Genomic DNA, 19,910 nt, shown 5'->3' on the forward strand with positions numbered 1-19,910 from the left:
TCTGGAATAACATTGAACATACTTTTCCAAGCCACAGGTCTCCGTTCCTTCCACAAAGGACACACACACACACACACACACACACACACACACACACACACACCCCCAAGACTCACATACGTCTACCCTGAAGATGGTTACATGGGAACATATGGGGACACACACCCACAGGAGGACACATAGCCACACATACCCACATATTGAGACATACACACCAAGACTCACACACGTGTACCTGGACATGCAGATGTACTCACACAGACATGCCATACATGTACGCACACACACACACACACCAGGACACTCACACACAGGGACAAGTAGGGACATCCACCCACACCTGGACACCCCCCACGCCCCCGGATCAAATGGGACAAGTGTGCATTCACACACTGGGACTTGCGTGTGTACATATGGGGACACACCCACATCAGTACATGAGCACACACACATCAGGGCACACTCGAATGAGTGCACACACACGCATTGGGACACGTGCCCTGGGATATGCATGTACACTGAGACACGTGCACACCTACCCAGGAATGCACACACCCACAAACACTGAGATTCTAAAACACAGACACACTGAGATGCACGCACACAGATACCCTTGCATGGACACACAGACCTGGTTAAGACCATGAACCCAAGGGAAGAACAGCTGGTGCAGAGGCTGTATTTCCCCCAGGCTGCCCGGCGGTCCCTGCTCTGGGCTGTAGGAATAATAGAGGCCACTGCCTGATGCCCAGTGCCCGGGTCTGGTTTTCACAAATGAGCCCAGAATATGTATTTTGAGAAACAGTGAGTGTAGGGGGAGCGCCCAGCCTGGGAACCAGACCCTACAGGGTCAAGTTTGGCTCTACCACTTTTTGGCTGGGTGACCTTAGGCAAGTTACTTAACCTCTCTGTGTCTCAGGCTCTAAGCAGGTGACATGTGTGCCCTGTTAACAGCAGAGGCTGGCACATAGGGAGTGCCGTGTGTTTATTAAATAAAATACGTCTTTCTTGTTTTTCCTCCGAGAGGCCTAGAACCAGCGCTCCCCTCTTCTGAGCCCCCTGCCCCCCCACTTTTGTCTTCCTCTCAGCTGAAAGCTTCGGTGCCCCGGGGTAAGGGTGGCTGAGCGTCTGGGGGAGCTCTGCTGAGCAGCTGGAATGACCCTCCTCCGACTCAGCCTGGGCTGCGTCCCTGCCACTGTGAGGCCCCCGGAAGAAAGGGGCCTGTCTGAGCTGGGTGGGTTGGGCAGTCTGACCCCCAAAGGAGGGCTGGGTCTCCTCCTGCTCCTCAGGGAACCAGACCGAAGGACCCCAACATGTGCCGTGGGAGAGTCTTGATTTTCAGGTAGTTTTCGAGCTGGTTGATAAACATAGCCATTATTAAAAATTAAATGATCTAAGCTTGCAGTTAGAGAAATCATATTAAAATAAAGGTACGAGATGGATACTTTATTTATTTATTATTTATATTTGGTTGCATTGGGTCTCTGTTGCGGTGAGCGGGCCTCCGATTGCGGTGGCTTCTCTCGTTGTGGAGCAGGCGCTCTAGGTGGGCGGGCTTCAGTAGTTGTGGCACACGGGCTCAGCAGTTGTGGCTCGCAGGCTCTAGAGCGCAGGCTCAGCAGCTGTGGCGCACGGGCCTAGCTGCTCCGCAGCATGTGGGATCTTCCCAGACCAGAGCTTGAACCCATGTCCCCTGCATTGGTAGGTGGGCTCTTAACCACTGCGCCACAAGGGAAGCCCCGAGAGATGGATAATTTCTAATGCTCTTACTATGCGGTCCCGTGTCTACACCCTCAGGCTTATTTGCATTGCTTGTGTCATGTGTGGACCAGTCACAGGAGGTGTGCCGGCTGCTGACTCCCCATCTCTTCCCAGATCCCTTGTAGTGACTCAGCTCAAATCGGCCAGGGTGGGAGCATTTACACCATGGAAATTGGCAAGCACTATACCCAAGGGACTTTCTTATTTCCTGGGTCTGTGTTACCAAACTCAGCTTCAGCTGCTCACCACTAAAAAGCCAATAATTTGAGAGGCAAGTGTCAGTAGAAAGGAAAGTTGCTTTAATCAGAAAAGCCGGCAGTCTGGGGAGAAGGTGGACTTGTGTGCTGAGACCAACTCTGAAGATTCTGCTCAGCCATGACAGTTTTTAAAGGGAAACACGGGGGGAGAATCTCAGTGAATCACTGGGGCAGGAGGTTGGGTTCTGCATTGTTCTCTGCATGCAGACTGGCTGACTCTCTCTTCAGATGTTATCTTGCCCACGTGATCTGCCTGCAGGATTCCTTAGGGGGCTATTGGGGGTAGAGAGCTAGTCATTCTTTATTCTTACTTACTTTCTTCTTTCTTCTTACTTCTTTTTATCTAGGAAAAGAATCAACAGGTTAGGCAAGGCATGGTGTGCATTCAGAAAAGCATAAGTCAGGAGGAGTTCATTTTAACTGCTTAGTGATCTCATTCCTATAATTAGGCTTTTAGGGTTAGAGGGGGGACAGAAACGGGTGAACAGGAAAGGGGCAAAAGAGCTGCTTTCGTCAGTAGGTGGGCTGGGCAGTTGCTAGCCATTTACCCTAATGCTGCTGGCCGTGCCTTTCCATTTGGGTTCTTTTGGATTGGACCCAGAGCCACCTCTGTTAAAGACAGTCTCCACTCAGAGCACATCCTTTCCTCTTTCCACCTTTTTGCCCAACTGCCTATCAAGACCCTGGGAGAAGAGCAAAGCCAATGCTGGGTGCCCTCAAGCCCCCACCAGGTCCAGGACAGCATGGTCCCAGTAGCCCCAGCTGACAGGCAGGAGGTACAGCGGCCTGGGAGCTCTCTCAGCCCTTGCCAGCTCACCCCTCTCACTCCCAGAACTGGGGGCGGGTGATGCTATTTGGAGAAAACCAGCCTGGCTGGGCGGCAGGGCACAGCTTGTCTGGTTTCCGTCTCCCCTGCTGTAGACAGGGCACTGTGACCTCTACTTGGGGATCATGTGGTCCCAGAAGAGATGGTTGGTCTCTCGTGCAGCTTCACAGAAGGGCACAAAAAGCTGGCTTACTTGTTTTGCCCATTGATCACAGAGAGAGAACTTTGGTTTTATTTCTTACACGTTTCATGTATCTTGGGAGGTGGCAGAGCCGTGCCACCACCCGGCGTGGGCCCTGACACTTTGTCGGAGATTCTTCACCATATTCCACCCAGAAAAACCTCACCACCCCCACCCTGCTCCCCCAGACTGGTGATTTAGCCCAGGGTTTCTCACCCCTGGCACTGTTGACATTTGGGGCTGGATTCTCGGTTGGGGGGCTGTCCGGTGTCTTGGGGGATGTTTAGCAGCATCCCTGGTCTCTGCCCACGAGATGCCAGCAGCACTGTCCCCCATTTGTGACAACATCCCGTCTCTAGACATTGCCAAATGTCCCCTGTCCCCACACCCTGAGGTGTGGTTCTCCATCCTCGATGCACATAAAGGGTCATCTGGGCTGTTTTAAGAAATGCTCCATGCAGGTCCCACCATGGACAATTTATTCAGACCCTCAGGGGTGGGGGGCCGGGGCCTCTGTATTTTTAGGAAGCACCCTAGATCTGCACATGGCGATACCTGGGAAGGACCACTTACCAGGCTTCTCGGCTGGGGTCGGGGGGCCGGTTTCTGTCCCCAGCCACTGCTGCAGACCCCGGAGGCCAGCCCCAGCGCCTTCCTGGGCATCTCAGCTCTGGTGCATAACCTCTGTGTGTCTCTGGACGGGCCCTGCGGGCAGCTGCCTGGTGTTGGCTCCCTCATGAGGATCCTGGAAGACGCCTTGGGTGCCAAATGCACCTTCCAGGAGCCCTCGGATGCTGATCAGGTGAGGACAGCCCCATCCTGGGCACGGCCCCTTGATGGGGTCCCTGTCAAGTGGGCGAGCTGTAGGCTGAATGGGTGGGCTGGGCGCACCCATCAGGCCTCAAGGCCCCACCACCATCTTGTTTCAGCTCCAGCTCGTGCTGAAGGCCATTGGCAATGCCGGCCTGGCGGCCGTAGCTCTCACCCCCAAGCTGAGCATTTGTGCGTCCCTGAGGAGCTGCCGCCCTGAGATCCGGCTGGGGGCCATCCAGGCCTTCCGGAGGGTTCCCTGCTCTGCAGACGTGAGCTTCTGCGTGTTATTTCATTGTGGTTGGCATGGGGCAGTAGTGGGTCTCAAACCACTGTTAATTCACTTCTTTATTTGCTCATTCATTCATCACATTTACCGAGCACCTGCTATGTGCTGGGCACTGTGGTAGGTACTTGCGTGAACAGGGGTCCAGGTCTCTGTTCTCATAGAGCCTGTGTCTATGTGGGAGGCATATATTTATCAAATAAATATACAAATAAGTATATGATTACAAACAAACTATATATAAGCGACCTGTGCTGCAAATGCTCTGGTTTAGGGGTCGGCAAGCCATGGTCCATGGTCTACATCCAGCTTACTGCCTGATCTTGTATGTAAAGTTTTGTTGGAACACAGTTGTGCCTGTTCATTTATGTGTGGTCTGGGCTGCTTTTTTGCTACGACTGCAGAGTTGAGTAGTTTGCAAGAGAGACTGCATGGCCTGCAAAGGCAAAAAAAAAATTGACTATCTTTCCCTTTACAGGAAAAGTGTGCTGACCCCTGTACTAGTGGGTCCTGTCTCACTTAGAGTCAAAGCCAGAATCCTTATAATGACTTATCAGGACCTGTGGTCTGACCACTGACCCACTAGCACCTCTTGGCTTCACCTCCTACTTCCCTCGCCACGCCCCCACTCCTCACCAGCCACGCTGGTCTCCCTGTTGTTCTTCAAGCCTGCAGGGCTTACTTCTGTCTCGGGCCATTTACACATGCTGTTCTCCCTTCCTGGAATTCCTTTCCCCTGTATATCCCCAGGCTTTACTCCTTTACCTCTGGAAGGCCTTTACTTAGAAATCACTTTGCTGTCAGTCTTCCTTGGCTATTTCACCTGAAATTGACCTTTTCAAGCCTCCCATGCCTCCTGCTTCCCCATTTTATTTTTCCCTCTTTAGCAATTATTATCACCTAACGTATTATATATTTCACATATTAACCTTGTTCACTGTCTCTCTGCACTAAAATGTAAGCTTCAGGTGGATAAAAGCTGGGTTTGTCTTGCTCATAATTGTCACCCAGCACCTCGCACCTTGCCAGGCACATAATAGGTGTTCAGTAAATATTGCTGCATGAGTGGATGGGTAAATGGCTGTGCTATGAAGGAAACCAACAGGTGCTGGGGCAGAGAATCACGGGGTAGGGGAGGTGGCTTGCTTAGGAAGGGGGGTGGGGAATACCTCCTGTGTGTCAGTCGCTGTGCTGTGCTGGTTTTGTAAATGAAGTTTTCTTGGAATGCAGCCACGCCCACTTGTTTATCCGTTGTCACTTGTGGAAATTGATGAGGCTCTGGCTGGCCTGTGGGAGGATGGGGATTAGCAGTGACTGGGGAACCTACCACCTCCCACAACCGGGCCACAGGTGAGAGTGTCTGGAGAAGTTCTGGAGACGTCGGGAGAGCTGGGGCAGGGCATCGGGGCCACCTGCTGGAGCCAGTGCAGATGAGGGGACATCGTGCTCCTGGGTGGAGGTGGGTGGTCCCTGAGTGATGACTTTCCCCCTGCCCGAGGCAGCGATCCGTGCTCTCCAGCCTGTACCAAAGCCCCGAGGAGGACGCTGAGATCCGCATCAATGCCTACCTGGCGCTGATGAGGTGCCCGAGCGAGGAGGTGTTTGCCCAGGTGCGGCGCACCCAGGCAGGAGAGCCGTCCACCCAGGGTGAGCAGCTGCAGCTCGGGGTTGGGGGGCTGGGGCTGGCCTGGTGCCACCTGGTGGGCGCAGGGGTTCAGGCGCACGCTCACGCTCCATCCGTCAGGTGTGCTGTCCCCTTCCCATTCCCCTTCTCTTAGCACACTGGACAAGTGGCCTTGCATGCTCCCCTCACCCACGTGGCAATTGAACAAGCTTGGAGAAGTTGGTTCTCTCTGGTCCTCAGTTTCCTCATCTGTAAAATGGGGTGGAAGTCGCTGAGTTCCCTTCTAGCTCTGGTCAGGTCATGGCACAGTACCTGGAGGAGAGACTCGAGGCAGAGGAGGGACAGTGTCTGCGAATCTCAGATCCCTTGTGGGGTCAGAGAGTTCCCTTTAAACAGGTGGAACTTCAAAAAATAGGTTCGACTAATTTTCAAAAAGTTTTTACATAATGCACAGCGAGTTGACATAATTTACAGTGACTTGAGAGCCTGGGGCCTGCCAGCCTGGGTTCAAATCCCAGGTCGGCCACTTCCTACCTGTGTGTCTTTGGACAAGTGAGTAAACTTTTATGAGCCTCCATCTCCATCTGTGAAATGGGGATAATAACAATACCTCCCTCACAGAGGAAGCATAAAATGAGTTAGTACAGGAAGACATTTAGAACATTGTAAGAGCTGTGTGCATAGCTGTTACTTTTAATGTTATTACCACCATTGTTATTACTACTACGTAGCCAAAATTTCAAAGCAGACGGCAAAACATAAATGGAAAGTTAAAGTCTGCCTTCCATGTCTCCTGATCCCTACGTCCTGTTTCCTGAAGGTACTGACTGTGACCAGTTCTCTTGTGGGTCCCATCAGAACGTGTAGTGCATGTATGAACATGGGCGTGTATCTCCTTAACAGCAGTAGCAACTCAGTATCATGTTATACATGCCATTTTGCTCCTCAGTGCGTCTGGGAGCTCTTTCCACATCGGCACACTTGGACTCTTAGCTACAGCTGTTCGGTGTTCCACTAGGAGCTTAACCGTAATCTACTTTAGCAGCCCCACCGATGGGCACTTAGATTGTTTCAGGTCTTCTGCCATGAGAAACAACCACCAAAATGAATCTCTCTCTATATCCACTCCTGGGCCCTTGTGCTAATCTAGCCAGAGGAGAAGTAGCCAACATAAAGGGGCACACATTTAAAAGTCTGAAGTGACACTGCTAAACTACCTTCTAAAGAAACAGCAAACCCCACCCCCTTGCCAAAAGGAAAAGAAATGGTGCTACTAGGAGTTGCAGACCGCTGTTGGCAGGTTCAGGGGTGGAATGGGGGTGGGGGAGGGGCCTGCTCTGCATCAATAGGCCACTGGGCCAAGCCCCTCAGAGGGGATCAGCCAAAGGACAGCCTCGATGGAGGCCCTGGGGTATCAGGCTTGCATGTTGCCTGATGGAAACAAAAGGCAGACTCAGCTCTGTTCCGTGTGGATTGTTCCAGAAGCTCCCTACTGGGCATTCTGAGACATCCTCTGGGACAAGCAAGAGGATTGGGGTTCCCAGTTAGAATAATATCCTCTGTTGGACTTTCTCATTGGTGCTCTCATTTCATTTTTACCACTCTAGAGAGCCTCAGAGGGTCCCCATCATGGATTGCATGTCACCCCTTTCCCAGCCCTGAAAGATACTCAGTCCTTTAGGTCCAGGCTCTGCCCTTGACTGATCTGCGCAAACAGCCCTGAGAGATAGGTCATTATAGTTCATTTTACAGATGAGGAAACTAAGGCTCAGAGAGGTGGAGTAACCAGCCCAAGGTCACACAGCTCATAAATGTGTGAGCTGTCTGAACTGGGCACTGCTCTTTGCCGCTGTTTCTTCAAAGAGGACGTGGCTCTCAGTAGCTAGGCTCCTGAGAAGCCCCTGGTGGGTGGAAATAGCAGGACCCAGGAAGGGGGGTCGGGGGGGTCTTTTCTCTGGGTTCTGCCAGCTCCGGGTCCTCCCTCACCATTCCCCCCTCCCCTCCCCGCTGGCTGCGCTGGGACTCCAGTGGGCTCCTTTGTGTGGAGTCACCTCCTGCAGCTGCTGGAGACGGGCGACCCCCTGAAACGGGCCCTCCGGGAGGCCATCCCTGAGGACATTGTCAGCCAAGAGTTCCATCCAGAGACCTGGAAACACTCGTCCTACTCTGACGTCACCTTCCGCTCAGGTATGGGCATCCTGGGCAGGTATTGTCCTGCTCTGGGACCACAAAGGCTTGGCGACCTGGGAGTTCTAACTCCTGAGGACACGTGGATCAAAGATACCATTTCCGAAATGTCAAATGTTCACATGCCACTTGCTTGATTTTTTATTTTTTATTTTTATCTTTTTGCTATATCCAAAATAGCACCTGCCATTTTTGTTGGAAGAGTTAAAAAATAGTTAAGTATGAGCCACTTCATAGCATTCAACTGAATAGTACTTCCATCTTTTCTCTAAACCGGTTCTTTTAAACTTACACTTATTCTAAAAGGAAACCTTTTATCCCTACCATTAGTGGAAGATCGGTTTAACTCTGTAAAAATAGGGTTAGCCTAAAAAGAAATGCAATATCCGTGAAAGACTGTTGTTCAATTCTCATGGATTCTTTCCTGCTGAGGGCTGTGAAGTTGAGAACTGCTTTTTCCTGGTGAGAAAAGGAGATTAGCGTCGAAGAGAGACAGCTGCCTCCTTGTAATTAATCAGAATCAAAAAGGGACCCTGTTCTAGCTTAGGTACCCAAACCCCCTCAACTACTCAGCAAGTCCGGGGGTGGGGTGCTCTGGCTGTCCCCTGTCTGCCTATCAGCAGGTGTGGGTACACTTGTGACCCTTCTGTTCTGACCTTCCCTCTGCCCTTGGTAGGGCTTAGGTCTGAGCTTCCTATCCTGGCCAAGAGGATGCACTGTGTGTCTGGCCCTGTCTCCGGCGATGGTCCCTTGGTGGCAGCTCCCACCCGGTTAGCGGTGTGGTGTATACTGATCCTCTGTCCCTTCTAGCATCGGGCAGCCTGGGAGCCAACCTGGAGGGGACACTTCTCTTCTCTCCGGCCTCCTTCCTTCCCCGTTCTGCCACAGCCAACCTGACTGTCCATGCCCTTGGTCATGCCTTCAACCTCCTAGAGGTAAGAGGGGGCCTTGCTTCTCCTCAGGGACTCTCCTGGGCTTGGGGCCATTCATCTATCTTTCCATCCATCACCTCTTTTATCTATAGATCTACTCTCACATCTTATACTTCCAGCTCTTGACGTCTACCCACCCATTTATCTGCCTATCCACCCATCTATTCACCCACCTACTGACTCATACATAAATCCATTCAACTACCACCCACCCCATCCCTCCTTCCCTCCCTCCTTCTCATCCATCTCATCCATCTATGTACTTTGCATCGTCTCTCCATCTACCTTCTCACCTACCCATCTATTCTTCCAGTTATCCATCCATCCACTCACTTATCCATCCTTCCACCCACCCACCCACCCATCCATTCACACCCCATCTGTCATCCATCCATATATTCATCTATCCATCTCATTAATCCCTCTCATCCATCTATCCATTTATGTACCCCCCACCCATCTCTCCATCTACACTTTCACTCAGTCATCTATTTATTCTCTCAGTCACCCACCCATCCATCCACCTATTCACCTACCCACTTACCCATCCATCCACATGCTCTTCCATACGTCTATACCTCTGCTCTGTCCATCCATCCACCTATCCATCCTTCTATCCTCATCCATCTATTCATTTATGTACTTGTCTACCCATCTCTCCATCTACCCTCTCATTCACCTATTTATTCATCTACCCTTCCACCCACCCATGCACCTATCTATCAGTCTCCTCACCCACCCATCTCTTCATCTATTCTCCCACTTATCTATCCATCCTTGCATCCATCTATCCACCTGTCATCATTGGATAATATCCATCTTCTACCTGACATGTACCAGGCCCTGTGCTTGGCTCTGAGAATATGATGATGAACAAGAGAGACACGATCTCTGCCCGCTTGCCGCTCACAGCCCAGAGAGGTAGACAGATAAGAAATGAGTAGACACATTGATAAAACGATGGCAACTTTAAGTAGGGTGTTTAGGGAGGTGAAGTTTCAGCTGAGATCTGAAGGATGAACAAAAGCAGCCATGTGAAAAGCTGAGGTAAGAGCCTTCCAGGGAGGGGGCCCAGTAAGTGCAAAGTTCCTGAGAAGAGAAAGGGCTTAGTGTGTTCAAGGAACAGAAATAGAGTAGAGAACAGTAAGTGCAGGAGAATGGTAAGATGGGAAGCACAGTGAGGGAGCAGGGCTGTGTCGAGGAAGGGTTTTGAGCTGGCGAGTGATAACGTGAACGTTCTGGCTGTTGTGTGGAACGTGGATCGTGGAGGGCAGCAGCGGAAGAGGAAAGATTTCTGAGGCCGTATGTCCAGCAAACTTTATTTGTATTTATTTTTTGTGTGTGCGTCTGGCAAGTGCCGATTTTTCTTTATCGTCCAGCAAACTTTAAAGTAATGGATTGCCTCGGGGCCCTTCCATCTCTTCCCCCCAGGTCCCTGGAGCTTGTCTGAGGGAGGGTGCTCTGTGCTGTATCCCAACCCTTTCTAATTTATGGAGAACAGGGAACCTATCATCCAAACTTTGCCCGCTGGGCTTAAGGCTGACCCTCTGGTGATTTCTCTGCAAATGCTCTCAGAGACACTGGATGGGAGGATGGAAAGAAAGGATGCAAGAGTGACTGAACAGATGCGTGGATGGATGGGCAGATGGAAGGAAGGAGGGACTTATTCATTCATCCATCAAATTTTGAGAATCCACCAGCTCATCTGTTAGTCAGGGTTCTCCAGAGACATAGAACTATTTCAATAGGATTATGGAGGCTGACAAGTCCCAGACCTGCAGTCAGCAAGCTGGAGACCCAGGAGAGCTGATGGTGTAGTTCCCATCTGAAGGCAGGAAAAAGCCAGTGTGCCAGTCTGAAGGTAGTCAGGCAGGAGGAATTCCCTCTTATTTGGAGGAAGGGCAGCCTTTTATTTTATTCAGGCCTTCAACTGATTGGATGAGGCCCACCTACATTATGGAGGGCAATCTGCTTGACTCAGTCTACTGATCTAAAATGTTAAACCCATCCAAAAATGCTCTCACAGTAACACCTGTAATAATGTTGGACCAAATATCTGGGCACCCCGTGGCCCGGTCAAGTAGACACAGAATTAACCATACCACCAGGGATTGAGTGTGCTTAGTGAATGAGACACAGGTCCCTGCCCTCATGGAACTCAGGATCTTGCAAGGGAGACACACAAATGAGTCTGAGTGTGACCTTGGAGTAGTGTGCTTGACACTCAGAGGAAGGAGTGATAAATTTGGCTGGGGGAGGGGAGGGGGAATGTGTGAAGGGAGTGATATGGGCATTTAGGGAAGGCTTCCCAGAGGTGGTGACATTTGAACCAGGGCTTAAAGAATCAGTAGGAATTCTTGCTTTGTGGCACTTGCCGAGTAGATCTGGAGCTTGATGACTTCCTAAGATTGTACCTCTTGGCACTTGGGCCTGGATGGACCCTGGGGAGCCCAGGGTCCCCTGTTCAAGCTCCCAACCCCATAGCTCTTGGTCAGCCTTGTGACTGGGTTACTCCTCCCTGAGCCCCTGGCTTTCCTTCCTAGCTGGGGCTCCGGCTGGAAAATGCCGAGGAAATGGCCCGCAGGCTATTTGGCCCGAAGTCATTCTGGGGGCAGGAAGAGGAGAGACAGGCCCAAGCGGAAAAGCCCCCAGAACCAGGACCAGGACCTACACCGCAGCCAGCCCACCCTGCCTGTCCAGGGGAAAGGTCCAGAAAGATGAGAGACCTGCAGCGGAAGGTAAGGGAAACGCCCAAGCCCACCTCACGCCCACTCCTCTATGCTGTCAGGTGTCAGCTTGGACTTTGGGACTGGGGGACCCAGGTGTCTATGAACTCTGACCCTGCCCTCCCACCCCCTTACAGAAGCAAACTTCTGGTCCAGATCTCAGTAGTGAGCTGTTAGCCTGGCTTCTTTTGAAAAACGATTTATTAAAGTATCACATACATAGAGAAATGCCCACCTCGTGTGTTTCCCCCAGTGGAACACATCTTTACAACCAGTGCCCAGACCCTCATCAGCTCCCCAGACACCCCCTGCGGCACCCCTCTTCTGGTTTACCCACCCATAACCAAGGGTAACCACTGTTCTGACCCCTAAAAGCATCAATTACCTCTACTTTAAAATCAGCTTCGTTGAGGTATAATCGAACTACAATAAATGGTATGTGTTTTAAGTGTACAATTTGATAAGTTTTGACATATGTATATACCATGAAACCATCACCAACTAAATCAACATATCCATCACCCCCAAAGTTTTCTTCATGATTCTTAATCCCTTCCTCCTGCCCCCTGTTGTGATAGGCTTTTTCTGTCAAAATAGATGTTTGCATTTTCTGGAATGTTACATAAATGGAATCATGCAGCGTATACTTTTGTTTTTAAAGCATGTACTCCTTTTTGACCTGACTTCCTTTATTCAGCGTAACTATTTTGAGATTCACCCATATTGTAGAGTATACTAATAGTTTATTTCTTCCTATGGCCGTGTAGTGGTTCATGGTATGGATGAACCACAGTCTGTTTATGTATTCACCTGTTGGTGGATATTTGTGTTATGTCCAGTTTTGGGCTGTTACAAGTAGGGCTGCTATGAACATTCGTGTACAAGTCTTCATATAAATATATGTTTTCATGTCTCTTGGGTAAATATCTAAGGACGGGATGGCTTAGATCATATGGTAGTTGTATGTTTAATTGTTTAAGAGCTAGCTGAACTGTTTTGCAAAGTGGTTGTACCATTTTGCATTCCCACCAGCAGTGTATGAGAGTTTTAATTCTTGTACATCCTCGCCAACACTTGGTAGGATTAGACTTTTTAATTTTTGCTATTCTAATAGTTTGCAGTAGTATCTTGTGGCTTTAAAGTACATTTTCCTAATGCTACTGATGTTGGGCATCTTTTAGGTGCTTATTTGTCATCCATACCTCTTTGGTGAAGTGTACGTTCAAATATTTTGTCCTTTTTTAAAAATTCGGTTGGCTTCTTATGCCTGAGTTTTGAAAATTCCTGCTCTTTTCTGAACACAAGGCCTGTATCAGATATGTGACTTGCAAATATTTTCTCCCAGTGTGTGGCATGGTCTTTTCATTCTCTTAACAGTGTCTTTTGAAGAGCAGATATTCTTGATTTCAGTGAAGTCAAGTTTATCCATTTCTTTTATGCATAAAGTTTTGGGTGTTACATCTAAGAAATCTTTGCCTAATGCACTGTTACAGAGATCCTTGGGACCCTCTGGAGATTTCCAGAGTTCTTTTCTCTGTGTGGCTCTTTCCTCTCTTGTACTCTGCCCTGCAAAGTCCAGCTACCTTGGTCTCCCTGGACTCCCAGATCCTCAACCCTGAGAGTCTGTCATGTCCCGCTCTGTTCCCCTCCCTGCACCTCAGCCTGAGCTCTCTCCAGGCAGTAAGCTGGGGCTCACCTTGCTTTTTCCCATCTCTTGGGTTCCTTGTCTCACACTACCTGATGTCTAGTGTCTTGGGAACTTTTGTTTAATCTGTTTCATCTGAGTTTTGGGTTGCTCCACGTGGGAAGGTAAATCCAGTCCTTGTTACTTCAATCTGGTTGGCAGCAGAGGTCACATCCAGCTTCTTTTGTGAACTTAATATAAATGGAATCATTCACCATGTACTCTTTAAAAAAATGAGGTGAAGTTCACATAACGTAAAATTAACTATTTTAAAGTATACAATTCAGTGACACGAAGTATATTCACAATGTTGTGCAACCACCACTTCTCTCTAGTTCCAAACATTTTCATCACCCCAAGGAGACCCTACACTCATTTAGTGGTCACGCCCCATTCCCTCATCTCCCAGCCCCTGGCAACCACTAATGTGCTTTCTGTCTCTATGGATTTATCTATTCTGGACATTTCATATAAACAGAATCATACAATATGCAGCCTTTTGTGTCTGGCTTCTTTCACTGAGCATGTTTTTAAGGTTCATTTGTATTGTAGCATGTATCAGTACTTCATTCCTTTCTTTTTTCTATTGCACAAATAGTTTTTTTATTGAAGTATAGTTGATTATAATGTTGTGATAGTTTCCAGTGTACAGCAAAGTGATTCAGTTATATATATACATACATTTATGTATACACACATACATATATGTATACATACATACACGTATAGATATATACACACATATGTATATATACATACATAACTGAATATATACACACACACATATATATACTTTTTCAGATTCTTTTCCATTATAGGTTATTAAAAGATATTGAATATAGTTCCCTGTGCTATACAGTAGGTCCTTGTTATTTATCTATTTTATATATAGTAGTATGTATATGTTAATCCAAAACTCCTAATTTATCCCTCCCCAATCCCTTTCCCCTTTGGTAACCATAAGTTTGTTTTCTATATCTGTGAGTCTGTTTCTGTTTTGTAAATAAGTTCATTTATATCATTTTTTTTAGATTCCACATATAAGTGATAGCATACAATATTTGTCTTTCTCTCTCTGACTTCACTTAGTATGATAATCTCTAGGTCCCTCCACGTTGCTGCAAGTGCCATTATTTCATTCTTTTTTATGGCTGAGTAGTATTCCATTGTGTATATATACCACATCTTCTTTATCCATTCATCTCTCAATGGACACTTATGTTGCTTCCATGTCTTAGCTATTGTGAATAATGCTGCTATAAACAGTGAGGTGCATGTATATTTTTGAATTAGAGTTTTCTCTGGATATATGCCCAGGAGTGGGATTGCTGGATCATATGGTAGTTCTATTTTTAGTTTTTTAAGGACGCTTCATACTGTTCTCCATTGGGACTGTACCAGTTTACACTCCCACCTACAGTGTAGGAGGGTTCCCTTTTCTCCACACCCTCTCCATCATTTGTTATCTGTAAACTTTTTAATGATGGCCATTCTGACTCGTGTGAGGTGGTACTTCATTGTAGTTTTGATTTACATTTCTCTAATAATTAGCAATATTGAGCATCTTTTCATGTGTGTCTTGGCCATCTGTATGTCTTCTTTGGGGAAATGTCTACTTAGGTCTTCTGCCCATTTTTTGATCGGGTTGTTTTTCTGATATTGAGCTATATGAGCTGTTTATATATTTTGGAAATTAATCCCTTGTCGGTTGTATCATTTGCAAGTATTTTCGTAGGCTTTTTGTTTTGTTTATAGTTTCTTTTGCTATGCAAAAGCTTATAAGTTTGGTTAGGTCCCATTTGTTTATTTTTGCTTTTATTTCTTTTGCCTTGGGAGACTGACCTAAGAAAACATTGTTACGATTTATGTTAGAGAAGGTTTGCCTATATTCCCTTCTAGGAGTTTTATGGTGTCATGTCTTATGTTTAAGTCTTTAAGGCATTTTGAGTTTATTTTTGTGTATGGTGAGAGGGTGTGTTCTAACTTCATTGATTTACATGCGGCTGTCCAGCTTTCCCATCACCACTTGCTGAAGAGACTGTCATTTCTCCATTGTATGTTCTTACCTACTTTGTCATAGATTAATTGACTGTAGGTGTGTGGGTTTATTTCTGGGCTCTCTATTCTGTTCCATTGATCTATATGTCTGTTTTTGTGCTTCATTCGTTCTTAAGGCTGGATAACATTGCATTGTATGGATGGACCACATTTTTTGTGTCCCTTCATCTGCCGATGGACTTTTGGTTTGTTTCCATCTTGTGACGATTGTGAATAATGCTGCTCACATCCTCTTTGTTGTGTCTGACTTCTTTTGCTTAAAGTGTGTTCGTGAGATCCATCTATGTTGCTGTGTGTACTTACAGCTTGTTCATTCTCCTTGCTGTGTAGCATTCCATGGTGTGAATATAACACAGTTTCTTTATCCATTTACTTTTGGTGGGCTTTTGGGTAGTTTCCAGTTTCTGGCTTATTACAGGTAGTACAGTGAACATTTTGTGCATGTCTCTTTGGTGAATATATGTGCACATTTCTGTCCAGTGTGTACCTAGCAGTGGAATTGCTAAGGTCTGTGTGTGCTTTCCCTGGTCTCCCACTTCATATTGTTACTTGAGTATTTTCTTACTGAAAACTCATTGTACGCATACATTTTAACACCCATTCTGTGGGTGGGGATCTCACTTTACATAACCATTGCCCCAACAATAGACATTGAGATTGTTACATCTTTTTGCTCTTATAAATGTCATTTCCACATACATCTGAGGGTAATCAAGGTGGTGGCTGGGGCATTTGTTCAAACGTTAACATGTTTACTAACCACCAACTGTGACCCCAGGGCCCAGGAACACAAAGATGATCAGGACATGGTCCCTACCATCAAAAGCCTCTTGGACTAGATCTGGGGCCAGCAAGTAACTTGAATAAGGGCGGTGGGCTGGATATAAATGTTTTTTCTTAGAATCCACAATCCCTTTGGTCTGTTGTTTTCTCCCTGTGATAGACTCACATCCCAAGATGTATTTTGCACAAGCACAGTGATGAATGGCAACAGTCCTTGGCCTGAGTGTTGGAGAGACAGCAGGGAATGGTGGGGAGTATGGCAGTCAGGCATGTAGCACAGGCCTCAGCTCAGAGTGGAAGCCACTGCTCAGCTCTGAACACTTGTTGCCCCTTGTTGTGAGTGTGGGCTGGGAGGGAGGGGGAGACAGGCCAATATTTCTCTTTTTTGAGACGCTGGCTATGTGGATTTTATAGAAATCTCCCAATTTTTAAATATTAGAAATAAATTTAAAAATACACACTGCATGAAAGATAAAGACCAAGAAACTGTCACAGACCAGGACAGACTGAAGAGATATGACACAACACTAAATGCCATGTGACACCTGGATTGGATCCTGGAATAGAAAAAGGATGGAATGGAAAAACTGGTGAAATCCGATAAAGTCCAGAGTTTAGTTAATAACATGCCGGTGTTGATTTCTTAGTTTTCACCATGTTTCCTGGTCATGTAAGATGTTAACAATGGAGGAAACAGGGTGACGGGTCCATGGGAGCTCTCGGTACTATCTTTGCAACTTCAAAAAATATTTTCTTATTGGAGTAGAGTTGATTTACAATGTTGTGTTAGTTTCAGGTATACAGCAAAGGGACTCAGTTATACCTATAACTATATCCACTCTTTATTAGATTTTTTTTTCCCTTATAGGTCATTACAGAATAGTGGGTAGAGTTCCCTGTGCTGCACAGTAGGTCCTTATTAGTTATATCTATTTTAGATATAGTAGTGTGTATATGTCAGTCACAATCTCCCAATTTATCCCTGCCTTCCCTTTCCCCCCTGGTAGCTATAAGATTGTTTTCTACATCTGTAACTCATTTCTGTTTTATAAATAAGTTCATTTGTACTATTTTTTTAGATTCCACCTATAAGCGAATCATATGATATTTGTCTTTCTCTGTCTGACTTACTTCACTCAGTATGACAATCTCTAGGTCCATCCATGCTGCTGCAAATGGCATTATTTTGTTCTTTTTATGGCTGAGTAATATTCCACTGTATATATGTACCACATCTTCTTTAGCCATTCATCTGTCAATGGACATTTAGGTTGCTTCCATGTCTTGGCTATTGTAAACAGTGCTGCAATGAACATTGGGGGGCATGTATCTTTTCGAATTATGGTTTTCTCTGGATATATGCCCAGGAGTGGGATTGCTGGATCATATGGTAGTTCTATTTTTAGTTTTTTAAGGAACCTCTATACTGTTCTCCATAGTGGCTGTATCAATTTACATTCCCACCAACAGTGCAGGAGGGTTCCCTTTTCTCCACACCCTCTCCAGCATTTATTGTTTGTAGATTTTTTTGATGATGGCCATTCTGACAGACGTGAGGTGATACCTCATTGTAGTTTTGATTTGCATTTCTCTAATAATTAGTGATGTTGAGCATCTTTTCATGTGCTTTTTGGCCATCTGTATGTCTTCTTTGGGGAAGTAACTTTTCTGTATGTCGAAAATTATTCCAAAATAAAGTTTGCTAAAACACTCTCTCTCTCTCTCTCTCTCTGTCTGTCTCTGTCTCTGTCTCTCTCTCTCTGTCACACACACACACACACACACACACACACACAGACACACTCTGCATTGGGCATTGGGTAGACTGTGCAGAAAACACATCTGCAGGTTCTGCCTCTGGACCATGAGTTTTGCAAGCCCTGTTCTATACCGCACAAGCCCTTGACTTTTCTCTCCAGATGCCCCTTCCCCCTCCCAAAGTCCAGGTACCTTGCCCGGCTAACCCAGACCTGTTCCTGGTCACAGGTGGCCCAGAGGCATCGGGAGCGGCGGGCGCTGCAGTGTAAGCTGAGCATAAAGGTGTTTGGGCACGAGCTGAGCTTTGTGAACTGCGGGGCGATGGGGAGTCATGTGACACGCCAGTCCCTGAACCTGGCCGAGCTTGCTGTCAAGCTCCTGAAGGTACCTCAGGCTGGGCTCGGCCCCTCCCTGCCCTCTGGTCCGAAGATGTTTCCTTTGATACTTTGGGGAAATACTAAAGTACTTTCAGACTTAAGAGCATGGAATTTGGAGCCAGACTGCCCAAGTTCAAAAACTGGCTGCACCACTTACCACCTTGGGCATGTTGCTGAACTTGCCACGGCTTCAGTTTCTTTATCTGTGAAATGGGAATGATAGAATAGTAATAGTATAATAATATCTACTTCATAGAGCTGTTGAATCAAGTGACTTAATGCAGTAAAAATGCAACAACACATTTAGAGTGTGCCCGGCACATATTAAGTGCTCTGTACCACAGGCAGGGCCCACACCCCTCCTTACCTGGCTGACCCTGGATGCTTGACCTCTGACCATGTCCCTTGGTAAATTATCTTGGTTCAAACCCCAGCTCTTCCTGTTTCTAGCTACATGGCCTCAGCCGGGTTATTTTATCTGTTTGTGGGCTCTGTTTTCTCATCTGGAAACTGGAGACAATGATAAGGTCCCCTCTGAGGGCTGTGTGAGGGGTAAGTGAGGCCATCACATGCACTGTTACGGTTCTCTGACTGCAGGGGCAGGAAGTGCAGCTGAACCGAAGGCTGAACCTGGCCATGGAGGAGCTCACTTTTCCCACCATGTCTGGACTCCTAGCCCGGCTGACCCTAAACGCCTCGGCTGCCATCAGCATCCAGGTCGGAGGGACAGTCAACTTCCAGCAGCGCTCGGATTTCTCTGTGAATGGTTATGTCAAGCCCAGGTAGCTGGCTCCTCAGAGCTGGGGGAGGGGGGTGGGTGGGGGCCTCCCCCTGCAGAGAGCTGGGGCATCAGCGTGGGCTGGAGGGGAGCCCCGCTCTGCTGACCACCTGTTATATCAGCTACTGTTGATGGGGTGTTTTTTGTGCCAAGAGACTTTGAGGAGAACCTGGGCGGCTACACCCACTTTACAGGTGAGAAGACTGAGGCTTGGCAAGGTGAGGTCCCATGCCCGAGGTGGCACAACAGTGTGAGGCAGCTGGGATTCGTCTCGTGCCACAACTCCACTCTTCCCTCTGCCCCCTCTGCCTCTGAGGGGAGGGGAGATGGGAGAGAGGGAAAAGCATTTAAGGCACATGAGCTCTGAGCCCACTGAACCCACATGGCCACTCACGAGGTGGACACTTTTCTTCTTCCCACTAAGGGTTGAGGAAACTGAGACTCAGGACGAGTGCACAGCTGCCCCAGGGCCACATGGCACGAAGGATTTTGAGCAGAATTTGACAGTGCTCACCTTCCCAGGCCTGCTGGGCGACTGTCCCAGCCACTAAGCCGACCTGTGCTTGGTTTCTGGGTCTGACGTGGGGTATGTGGGTGTCCTGTGCTGGCTGCTCTTTGGCATGGAGACCCTGGGTTTGGGCTCAGTCAGCTGGGGCTCCGGAACTGGCTGTTCCGTGTCCCAGCTGTGGGACCCACACAGCTGCTGTCACCTCTCTGAGCCTCGGTTTCCCCATCTGTGACATGAGACTAGTGGTGGTGAGGATTCGATGGCGACATGTAGAGTGCTTGGCACACACGGAGGGCATGGTCAGTGGTGTCCGTGCCGGAGGGGCTGCTCTGGCTCAGGACCACGGAGAGCAGCCGGGTGGGTTGGTGCTGGCT

The 19,910-nt window shown here is 47.8% G+C and overlaps 1 protein-coding gene across 1 annotated transcript in view; it reads left to right on the forward strand.

Annotated features, from left to right (window-relative positions):
* The window catches only part of LOC130704922 (uncharacterized), a 169,887-nt gene that overhangs the window by 52,556 nt on the left and 97,421 nt on the right, over nt 1-19,910 (forward strand). Inside the window, exons 12-19 of the mRNA XM_057529687.1 lie at nt 3,642-3,827; nt 3,955-4,107; nt 5,624-5,768; nt 7,774-7,932; nt 8,743-8,867; nt 11,408-11,602; nt 18,102-18,257; nt 18,848-19,032. Coding sequence (XP_057385670.1) covers nt 3,642-3,827; nt 3,955-4,107; nt 5,624-5,768; nt 7,774-7,932; nt 8,743-8,867; nt 11,408-11,602; nt 18,102-18,257; nt 18,848-19,032 — 1,304 coding nt within the window. The remainder of the gene's footprint in view (nt 1-3,641; nt 3,828-3,954; nt 4,108-5,623; nt 5,769-7,773; nt 7,933-8,742; nt 8,868-11,407; nt 11,603-18,101; nt 18,258-18,847; nt 19,033-19,910) is intronic.

This window comes from Balaenoptera acutorostrata, chromosome 15 (genome assembly GCF_949987535.1).
Source record: "Balaenoptera acutorostrata chromosome 15, mBalAcu1.1, whole genome shotgun sequence".
Taxonomy (NCBI): domain Eukaryota; kingdom Metazoa; phylum Chordata; class Mammalia; order Artiodactyla; family Balaenopteridae; genus Balaenoptera; species Balaenoptera acutorostrata.